General features: G+C 38.4%; 1 protein-coding gene across 11 annotated transcripts in view; it reads right to left on the reverse strand.

The window, feature by feature from the left end:
• Nucleotides 1-5,470: 5,470 nt before the first annotated feature.
• The window catches only part of LOC140195095 (LIM and calponin homology domains-containing protein 1-like), a 384,102-nt gene continuing 377,517 nt past the window's right edge, over nucleotides 5,471-12,055 (reverse strand). For all 11 annotated transcript variants that reach the window (XM_072252809.1, XM_072252808.1, XM_072252807.1 and 8 more), the window contains 2 exons: nucleotides 10,955-11,057; nucleotides 5,471-9,075 (listed from right to left, as the gene is read on the reverse strand). In XM_072252809.1, the coding sequence (XP_072108910.1) occupies nucleotides 9,050-9,075; nucleotides 10,955-11,057 (129 nt within the window). In that variant the 3' untranslated portion in view covers nucleotides 5,471-9,049. The remainder of the gene's footprint in view (nucleotides 9,076-10,954; nucleotides 11,058-12,055) is intronic.

Here is a 12,055-nt window from a genome sequence, read left to right on the forward strand (position 1 = left end):
CAGGTGAGCCACTTTCTCTGGCTAATTTGTATGCTTCTTCTTTGGAATTGATACTATCCCTAATTTCCCTTGTCAGCCATGGGTGCACTACCTTCCTTGATTTATTCTTTTGCCAAACTGGGATGAACAATTGTTGTAGTTCATCCATGCAATAGGTTGGCTCCTATCTACATCTTACATTCTTGAGCAATTAGGGGGATGGACATTGGTCAGACCAGGGAATGACCAGGCCAGCAGAGTCCACGTCCTATGAATGGGACAAAAGAAATGATTGTGGACTTTCGGAAGGGGAAATTGGGAGAAAACACACTAGTCCTCATTGAGGGGCCAATTGTATAAAGGGTGAACAGCTTTTGGTTTCTGGGTGTCAGCATCTCAGAGGATCTATCCTAGGCCCAGCACATTAACTCAATCATGAATAAAATCATGCCAGCAGCTCTACTTCATGAGGAGATTGAGGAGATTTGGTATGTCACCAAAGACCAGCAAATTTCTACAGATGTACTGCGGAGAGCCTTCTGATTCATCGCATCACAGCCTGATATGAAGGCTCCAATTCACAGGACTGAAAGAGGTTACCGAGAGTTAAAGACTCAGCCAGCTTCATTGCATGCACTAGCTACCCCAACACTGAGGACAGCTTCAAAAGGCAACACCTCATTTAGGACCCTCATCATCAGGGATGTGCCCTCTTCTCATTACTAGCATTGGGAAGAAGGTACAGGAGCCTGAAGACCCACATTCAATGTTTCAGAAACAGCTTCATCCCCTTTGCCATCATATTTCTAAATGGTCCATGAACCATTAACACTACTTTTCTATTCCTCCTTGGCACTGGTTGTTTATCTATTTTTTATTGTAACTTCTAGTAAATTTTATGTCTTTCACTGTACAGCTGCACAAGACAAATTTCATGACATATGTCAGTGATGATAAACCTGTTTCTGATTGTGAGTACACAAGAAAGAGTAACAGTCAGATGGCAAGTGCTGATTTCAAGAATTAACAAAGTTCAAAGTAAGTTTATTATCAAAGTACATATATAGAACCATATACAACCCTGAGATTCATTTTCTGGTGGGCATCCTCAATAAATCTATAGAATAATAACCATAGCAGAATCAATGAAAGACTGCCAAACTTGGCCATTGAACCAGAGTGCAGATAACAACAAACTGTGAAAATAGAAAAAGAAGGAAATAATAATAATAAATAAATAAGCAATAAATATCAAGAACATGAGATGAAGAGTCCTTGAAATTGAGTCCATTGGTTGTGGGAACATTTCAATGATTGGGGAAGTGAAGTTGAGTGAAGTTATCCCCTGTGGTTCAAGAGCCTGATGTTTGAGGGGTAATAGCTGTTCCTGAACCTGGTGGTGTGAGTCCTGAGGCTCTTGTACCTTCTTCCTGATGGCAGCAGCGAGAAGAGAGCATGTCCTGGGTGGTGGGGGTTCCCGATCACAGATGCTGCTTTCTTGCAACTGCATTTCATGTAGATATAATGGTTGGGAGGCTTTACCCGTGATGGACTGAGCCATATCCACTATTTTGTAGAATTTTCTATTCAAGGGCATTGGTGTTTCCATATCAGGCTGTGTGATACAGCCAGTCAATATACTCTCCACTACACATCCAGAGAAGTTTGTCAGAGTTTTAGATGTCGTACCAAATCTCTGCAAACTCCTAAGGAAGTAGAGGTGTTGCCATGGTTTCTTATGCGCTGGACCCAAGGCAGGTCCTCCAAAATAATAACACTGAAGAATTAAAAGTTGCTGACCCTCTCTGTCACAACCACGGGTTCAGCAGTGCAGCAGATATGGCAATTGCGCTCGTGAATATGCACGTGTCAGCTAATTATTATTTCATTGTGATAGTATTTAATTCCATTCATTCTGTCGTAGTGTTTATCAAGACTCGGACACAGCACAGCACAGCCTTGCCTGAGAAATTAGACTGTTGAGTCAACTGACTCTGAAGACTAGCGATATTCGTTTTATATTTAGTTGTTCTTTTCAGCTGCAGTGTAGGCTTCGTTTTCCATTTGAGAGTTTTAGTTAATGGCCCTGTTTGGCCTAGTGTTTATTGTTTTCTTTTCCTTTTAACACTGTTCACATTAAAGTCTGTGAACTAGCGACCCGCTTCAGTGTCTCTCATTCCGCACTTGGGCCATATCCGAACCGGGTGACACTCTCCACCCCCGATCCTTCAATGAGGACTGGCTCATGGACCTCTGGTTTCCTTCTCCTGAAGTTTATCATTAGTTCCTTGATCTTGCTGTCTTTGAGTAAGAAGTTGTTGTTATGTCACCACTCAGCCAGATTTTCAATCTCTCTCCTATATGTTGATTCACCACCACCTTTGACTTGGCCTTTGGTAGTGGTGTTGTCAGCAAACTTGAATATGACATTGGAGCTGTGCTTAGCCACACAGTCATAAGTGCACAGTCACAGTCACAGTTAGTCGAGCAGGGGGCTAAGTGCACAGCCTTGTGGTGCACCTGTACTGATGGAGATCAAGGAGGAGATGTTGTTGCCAATCCAAATTGACTGGGTTTTGCAATTGAGGAAATTGAGGTTCCAAATGCACAAGGAGGTATTGAGGCCAATGTCTCAGAGCTTATTGATTAGTTTTGAGGGGATGATGGTATCAAATGCTGATGCATGCACCTTTGCTGTCCACATGTTCCAGGGTTGAATGAAAAGCCAATGAGATGGTATCTGCTGTGGACATGTTGCTCTGGTAGGCAAATTGAAGTGGATCAAAGTCTCTTCTCAGGCAGGAGTTGATATGTTTCATCACCAACCTCTCAAAACACTTCATTGCTGTAGATGTAAGTGATACTGTGTGATTCTCACTGAGGTAGGTCACCACGCTTTTCTTGGGCAACAAATGCACATATGCTCCTTGGGCCTAACTTTATGGTGGCTCTCCAAAAGAGAGGGAGTTAAATCTGTTTTTCTCAGCACACTTCCAATGATCATATCTTAAGCCATTCAAATGATAGCAGTGGAAAGATAGGGAAGCAAGATTTTCTTTGGCAATGCTGTTATAATTTGGAATTCACTGCCTGAAGGGTATTAGAAGTTGATTCAAAAGTATCTTTCAAACAATTTGAAGTATAACTATTTGAAATGAAAACATTTTGCAGGACTATGGGGACAGAACAGAGGAATGGGGCTAATTAGATAGCTCTTTCAGAGAGCTAGCCACGGAATAATGCAAGTCCTACAGTGCCAAAGAATCCCATGAGTTTCTGGATGAAAATCTTTTATTTTACCATAGGCAATTTACTAATGGTTTGATATCCAATGCATATCAAATGTTTGATACAGACCAGAGTTCAGCTGTTGATATTGGGCTTCAGGTGAACCGGGTGGGAAAGGCAGGGATTCTGCTTTGTGCTCAAAACAATTTAATGACGTATGGTGGCGTGGTTAAGTTATCTATACTGGTACCTAGATGCTGGCCTTGCAGTACAGAACTTAAGTTCAAATTGCAGTATGAGAGCAAGGTTTTTTTTAAGTCAAACAACGCATCTGTTCATTAATGTCTTCAGATAAGAAAACCTGCTATCCTTCCCTTGTCTGAGCTAAATATAAGTTCAGATTTCCGCAGAATGGATTGATTCAGAAGAATCCTGGCAGCATTTCCATTGTGTTGAATCAGAGACTGAAGCTGGACAACATAAACTGCTTCAACCTTGCAAAGTACATTTTACAAACATCTAGAGACTGGTGTTTGACTTGGGATAACTGTCTGAGAGACCCGTCAAGTATGCCCCTGACACAGTCATCCTCAAAGAATCATACACTGTAGAATTTGAGCCAGATTCCTCCATTACAATTCCTGACTCACCAGCAGGGCATATCCACCAAATGTAAAACAGTGGTACACATTCAACAGTAAGTCCTTGAGGTATCGTGTCTTGTATCCAAATTAATTAGCTGTCCCTGGATCCTATGCAGAATGCTGTCATAGGATACAATAGAGCCTTACATGGGCGATTATGTTTCATGAATTTGACTGAGTTTTTGTTTTGAAGAAGTGACCGAGAGGTTTGATGAGGACAGGACAGTAGACATTATCTACTTGAACTTTAGCAAGGCTATTGGCAAGATCCCACATGTTAGGCAGGTCCACAGGGTGAGCTAGCAAATTGGATACAAAATTGCCTTGCAGGTAGGAGACTGAAGATGACAGTCCAGGGTTATTTACTGTTGGGAAGCCTGTAACTAGTGGCAGGCGCAGCGATCGGTTCTGTCATTTGCCCTATGTATTAATGATGTGAATGAGAATATAAGTGGCATGATTAGTATGTGCAGATGACACAGACGTTGGTGGTCGAGAAGACAATGAAGGATGTTGTCTAAAGTTACAGCAGAATATTGATCAACTTGGAAAGTGGGCAAAAAAATGGCTGATTGATCTTTGGAAATTAAACTCGTGCAGTGTTGGGTTTCTTCTTCTTCCATTGTCCAATGATTTTGATGTTGACTGTACTGAGAGTTTAGTCTCTGCAGGCACATTTATGGGCCACAAGCCCAGCATTGGATCAGCACTGTCTCCCACATCGGTTGCATTTGTGAATTGACTGGTTTCTGAGTGTTGGGTTTAGTGACAATGTGACTGTTTTTTCCTTGTTAAGCCAATTTACAGTTCTTGGTCACCTGAACAGAGACAGGCACTGTGCCAAGGTGAGGCAAGAGGTACATGCTGGTGTCCCATAGCATGTAATTCAAGTCAAAGTGTGAACTAGGTTCGCTAGATATGACCAGGTCATCATCTTCTGCAGTTCTGCTTCTTGTCCTGGACTTTGACAATGTTGTTTTGATTATGGTGAGCACTGCAAGTAAGGGGATGCCAGTGCTTGTCTCTGCTGGTTTGCTGGAACCAGTTGTGTGTCATCTTGTCCAGCAACTGCAGGAAGGGGATGTGTGCTGATGACTTTTGCAAACAGTTTGAATGAAATGGCATCGTGATCAAACAGATGACACTGTGTGGAAACTATGTTGTGCGGGTGGACAGTGTGAAATAAGTCCTAATATGGAGAGTGGAGCTCACTTTCTCTGCATTGTATTACGCCTACTATAATCACCTTGATGATAATTCCACCACCTTCTGCAAGTACAATGCACACCCCCGTTATTAGATGCAGGATGGCGTTAAACAGTGGAAACTCATGCCCCAGGAGGTGCACAAAAACAATTAATAGCAATAGCTGAAATCAGAGAATTTAAGCAGGATGAATTTGTTTCTGTGTCTGCATCCAGTTGGGCAGACAAGGGGTAATCATGTACTGAGATCTCAGCATCTATTTTCCAGCATTAACCAGAGTTTGCATCTGACGTGAACGTAGAATCTAAAATAGATAAATTAGCACAAAATGACTATAGATCATTATAGACAGACATAAAAAAGTTCTAAACCTTGAACAGTGAGAAATGAAAGCATTACATTACTGTAGCTTTACTTGTTTTATTTATAAACAACATACATTTACTATAAAAGCTGTTGCATTAATTGAACATTGTAACTTTTCCTTCAAGAGGCAAAACACTATACATATAGCACAATAGCTCAACTGTAGCATATGCCAGATTATTGTAATTCTTTATGTTTGAAAAACAGCCCCAGTTACAATATGTCATTTCATTGTGCACCTGTCCATGCCTATGTTTGGTCCTGCACTTTCCGGGGAAATGTGGTTTAACCATGTACACTCTGCAATAAGTGACCACAGTACAGATGTTAATGGATGGTAGCAGAATTTCATGTTGTGTTACTTTAAGGAAACCACATCAAATTATGTGAGCATGAATAATCAAGTGACAGTGGAAAATGGGCAATCATGACAGTAATTACACTGATAACTCTAAACTGACTAATATTCCAAATATGGACCTCACATGTTGCACAGTGGTTAAGCAGGGTGATCATCTACGTTATAATTAATTGAAATTCACTTCTCTGAACTCCTCCATTGACATTTTAGGCAAAAAATTATTAACAGTATTTGTTGTGGATGGAAATGTGTTCTCTGTTGTATGTGTTAAAAATGCAACATATTAATGAATTTGCATTAAACTGTGAAATTTTAATTAACTTATGTCAATAAAACAATTTCAGAATAGGATTTCAATTTGTATCAGTCACTACTTCACACTGTTAGCATATAAACCAGAGGATGAATATCTACTCCAATGTGCTTTATGACATTTCACAACCTCCTTTGAATGAGTGAATAATACCTTCAAAATAGTGCACATTCTGGGAATATGATATAAACTCATTACTCTTCTAATACTGTTGACAATAGTTTACAATCTATAATCTGCTTCTACTACTGTATTAAAATGGGTTACACTATTACTGTTTAATTGTGGATTACATAAATCTTAACATAGTTTACTGCATGTCAAGAAGTTGAAGTGCTACCACTTACAAACCTGCTGTGTATTTGGATCAAAATTGAAGCACTTAATATTAAAAACAGACATATTTGTAAAGGGGGTTATTGGAATAGGTACAGAATGTGCTACAATACATGTTCAATGCTTCCTCTGCAGGTAATTTCTGAAGAGTTAAAGTGTACAAGAATATGTAAAAAGTTGTCTTTAAAAATCCTTTGAACAGTAAGAGATGAATTTTACACAATGGATGGACATTGCTGAAGTCGTGCAGAGGGTAGGAATCTTTGGGTAGTATGAGCCAATCACATGAGATGAACCAGTTAGGCCTCAGTGTCATGTCTGACTCACCCTTTTCGCAGTATGATGCACCTAGTGTATCAAGAGCTGGCAGAGATGTTTACTGAGCCAGATACCAACACTTCATATTCACTTCTCATCATTCGTATGCAATAGCCTGCACTTACTAAGGCACAGTTTTAGTGTAAATGAAGCAAATATTGCATTTTAACAAACTATTCAAACAGATACAAATAAAAATAAAGCACACAATTATCATATAATGCCTTATCATCAACGTGCAAAACATGATTTAAAACTATTTTAATAAATAAATATCAACCTTACAATTTAGGCAATTATTGCAGAACCAAAGAGACTTGTTAATTTATGTTCTCTTTAACAAAGCTGCTACATGATAATGGACTACACCTTACTATTTATCCTCCTGCAAGGAAGTTAAGAGCTCTAAATGCAGAATAGGTATTGTATTGCTGTTGTTTAAGGCAGATACAAGTCATTGGCTAATTAGGTGCTTTCAGTTCCCCATTGAATCTCTTTGCAAGCATTTGCCTCAGATATATCTGGTTTGCTAAGCAAGGAATTATGACATGCCTCGAATTAATTGTAACTGCTTGACTGGTGGCTTGCTTGAGCTACATGGCAACCCAAGTGATAATCTAAAAGTCTGAGAAATATAAAAAAAACCTAAATAAAGTAATTTTGTAGCAAATTCTCCCACCTAATTAGTCTTCACTTTCCAGTATTTTATAAAATCTTCAACAGTTTTGCAGATTATTCCAATAGTGCGTTGTGATGGAATTATAAATAATTTAAGCCATTTAAATTGAATCCTTACTTAGAAAAATTGACTTGTAAAAATATTTCATAGCTTCAATGCTTTATTTTAGGGAGAATGTTTCATAAGAATAACAAGATAATTGTATTTACCTTTTAGTTAGCCTAACAGGATGCTAACACATTTTATTATTTATAGTGAAGAGGAATTACTCCATTATCAAATGAATGTAGAAATGTGAAACCAATAACTTACCACTCATTGAATTTTCAGCCATTTCCAAATTGATATCTCAATCTAAAATGCTGTGCAGACTATATTCATAACTCAGACTATAATCCACAGTATTTGAGCATGCACAGATATACTGATTGTATTTATCAGAACACGGTTGGAATTGTAATACTTGGTACCTCTTTATATACACAGGGATCAAAGCATATAAACAATGGAAACACCCGGGTTAACAGGGAAATGTTATAATATGGACGGGTTCCATATTATATTGGAAAACCTCTGATCATGGTATGGGAGTGGTAAATTCATTTTTGTTGACTTGCATTTGAATTGCAGTCTGGCAGTTGTCTACTAAATAATCATTAGCTTGAAGGAAGTATTGATTTAAATGCTTTTTTAAAAAACAGTGGAATAGATCAATCAGCTGAATCATAGGAGAACGAACAACCTAAGGGATCTGATACATGATACCAACCACTGACTACACATTTGAAACAGGTTTTAAACATAAACTGTATTTTTTTTTCCAAAACAGCAAACTTGAGTGCAAATCTTTTTTCTGGCACACACATTTTCCTCAAAGGCAAGTAATTCAGCTTTCAATTCTGTTTTTTGTTTAACAATGCTATGTCAGATTCAAAACATTGTGTAGTTGTAAGTTACTATTAGCTAGGATGAAAGAAAAGCTTGGTTATTGCCTCTTTATCAATTTTCTTTTCTGTATGCTAGACCTTCATGATATTCTTACATTATGAAGAAATGCACCCAAAGGACATAGCATTCTAAAATATCAAGATCATTGCAAATCTACTCTATGCATTTGGAATGATCTCTGCATTCCGTAAATGTGACATAGATGGCTCAAATTAGTTCCAAGGAAAGGAAGACAAAGTTATTAACCACTACACAGGACAAATAGAGTTTTATTCACTTACTCCACTTGTAATTGCACCTTTATGATTAACATTTTCATAACTGGAGGAGGGAATAAAATAAATTACATGTCACACAATATTAATTAAAAACATGTTGAATTCAGTTACAAGCTTTTCCTCAACAGCAAAAATATATCAAATTACGCTACTATTGTGACTATATGAACAAAAGAACAGCATTTTCACGAAACAAGAAAATGATTTAAAGTGTTGGCTGTCAAAATAACAACACAGCTAAATGTTGCTTTGGGAAAAAAAGGGGGTTCTCAGAGTGTGGAAGCCAGTGAATGATGGTTTCTATCCGCGACTGTGTCCAGAGAACATCGTGTTGAACTTCACGGCCATCTGTGCTCTGTTGGGCTTTCATTTGCTGATTGACATGTAGCAGGGTCATAAAGTTGTGGGTTGTCCAGCAGCTAAACAAAACAAAGAATATGAATGGGCAATGTAGAAATATGGCTTATAGATATAAAAATATTGGTGCATCATTAAGTGTTTAATTACCGAAACATCTATGATAAATGTTTAAAAAGCATTATTGAGCTCATCCCATCCTAACATTACCAGCATGGCCAAATTGGAACCAAGATTTAAAGCAGTTGAACCATCTTCACAAATAATATGTTAGAATTGTTATTACATTTTTATCATGGTGCATTTTTCTTATTTATAAATAAATATACAAGTACTATTTAGAATTCAAGAAGGTAACTGGGAAATAAATAACCACTGTTTTAGTCTGCTGTGAAATGTTGATAAAAGACTGATTATAATGCAAGTGCTGTAAGCCACTTGACGATAATGTTTACTCTGAGAAAATTACGATTAATGTATGAGCCTTAATATTAGTAATTACCATATTTGGGTAACATCTTGAGTTTGGGATATTCAATGACTTTGCAAAAGCTTCCCACAAAACATAATTTGGGGTTTAGCATGCCAATTTCCCGATTCCAAAGTGAATTTCAAACTGGCACCAAACACTGTGGGGTTTCTGGTGTCCAAGATAGGTGAAATCATCAAACAGACCAATCAAACTAACTAATTCTAAGACTCATGGACTACAAAGTAAGACACACAGATTGTATTTCATTCTTGATTTACAGTAGCGAAAGCAAAATTTAAAAAAAATGAAAGGACACAGAATTTAATTGGAAGCTATAATGTCACAAATAAGGAGGATCTATGAGGAGAGGGCACTTAATGCAGTCTGCATGGGTTTTTTGCAAAGCATCCAACAAGAATCCACAAAGCAAATAGGTCAGATAATAAAAGACCATAGGATCAAATGAAAAGTGGTCTTCATTCAAAATTGCCTTGAGTAGTAGAATGGGTACTGATTGAAATAATATGTTGTATATTTCAAACCAGTGAAAACTGATGTCGTCCACTTGCAGAGGCTGTAATATATCTGTCCCTATAGTTGCATCTTCAGGTTAAGCTTTACAATTACCACACTGCAAAAACACAAATTGCAATACACTGAGAAGTGTAGAGAAACAGTGGGATCAAAGTGTGCATCCACAGATTCCTGAAGCCTGTCGCAAAGGCAGAGAGGTTGGTTAAGGTGCTGCATGGGATCCTATAGTCGAAAAAGGAGAGAGATTGTGCTAAACTGGTAAAAAAAACACTAGCAAGCCCACAGCTAGAGTGACGTGCACTGTTCCGATCACACACTGTCAATGGAGAGAATAAAGTGCCCATGATTTATTTTTACCAAATAAATCATTCTCACTTTCCATTCTGCTCTCTACCTCCTTTCTTTTCTACAGGCTTCTCCTTGACCCCCAGATACCTACTGTCTCCCACTCTCCTCTATTCTTTCACTATCCAATCTTGAGCTTTTGTCCTTCTCCCATTTCTCTTGAATAAATAATTTATTTAAGGACCGCTATGATGGCTGCTCTACTTTATCCTACCTTTCTTTTATTGGCCGAGTTTCAACACACAGCCAATCAGAAATTAAATGCTGTTGGCTCCTCCCCTGCTACCGCACTGGCTGCTGCAACTCGTAAAAAAAAGACTCTCCACTGAAAAACAATGTTAAAAAAAGCCACTGGCTCCTCCCCTCTACTGCTCTGGCAGCTGCAACTGGATAAACAATGCATGCTGAAAGTTTTGAGCAACACACACAAAATGCTAAAGAAACTTAGCAAGTCAGGCAGCATCTATGAAGGGGAATAAACAGTTGACATTTCGGGCCAAGATATTTCAGCTGATCTGGGCAGTAAATGTGAATGTTGTCAGACGAGAAAATACTTTACAAGATACACACGGTGTTCAAACGTTACTCACTTCTGGACCTGATGTAGCAGTCATTGCAATTTAGGAGACCATTGCGGATCCGGACATCTGTTCCTGTAGTTGCATCCCCAAGTTGTCCTTGACAGATACCGCACTGCATTACAAAAAAGTTAATTAATCATTTATTTTTATTTTAAAAGGTAAGGGCTAAGATCTTGCAAACTTACTCATATTCTATCAGTATTTCAATCTGGAAAAGTGTGAAGCGATCCACTTTGGAAAGTCAAACTTGAAAACAAAATGCAAGGTTAATGGCAGGATTCTTAATAGTGTGGAGGGACAGAGGGATCTAGGGGTTCATGTCTATAGATCCTTTAAAGTTGCAGAGGATGGTTAATAAGTTGTATGTTGTGTTTGCCTTCATTTATTCGAGAATTGAGTTCAACAGCTGTGTGATAATGTTGCAGCTCTATAAAATTCTGATTCGACCACACTTTGAATATTGGTCAGTTCTGGTTCTTCGCAGCCCTATAGTCTAGGGAAGAGAAGAATTATCATGATGAAGCCTGGATTAGAAGGCATGTCTTAGGTTGAGTAAGCTACAGCTATTCTCTTTGGACAGAAGAGGATGAGAGGTGACTTGATATAGGTACAGTATACAAGATGATGAGGTATAGATTGAATGGATAGCCACAAACTTTTTCCCTGGGGTGGAAACAGCTAATACAAAGGGCTCAACTTTAAGGTAGCGGGAGAAAAGCACCGGGGGGTGGGGGGGGGATGTCAAAGTAGTTTTTTTTAATATACACAGAGTGGCAGGCGTGTGGAATGTTCTGCCAGGGTGTTGGTAAAGGCAAATACATTAGGAACATTCAAGAAACTCTTAAATAGGTGAATGGATGAAAGAAAAGTGGAGGGCTAAGTGGAAGAGAAAGATTAGATTGATCTTGGAGTAGGTTAAAGGGTTGGCACAACATTGTGGGCTGAAGGGCCTGTGCTGTGCTGTACTGTTCTATTAGAATTTATAAAGAAGTATGTAATAAGATCTTGCAAATTTACTCATATTCTATTAGCCTGGGCTCAATCTTTCTACACATGATCCTAAAGCAACCTACATGAACAAGCAATGAATGTTTAATGATTTTCATGACT

Source organism: Mobula birostris, chromosome 3, assembly GCF_030028105.1.
Source record: "Mobula birostris isolate sMobBir1 chromosome 3, sMobBir1.hap1, whole genome shotgun sequence".
Lineage (NCBI taxonomy): Eukaryota > Metazoa > Chordata > Chondrichthyes > Myliobatiformes > Myliobatidae > Mobula > Mobula birostris.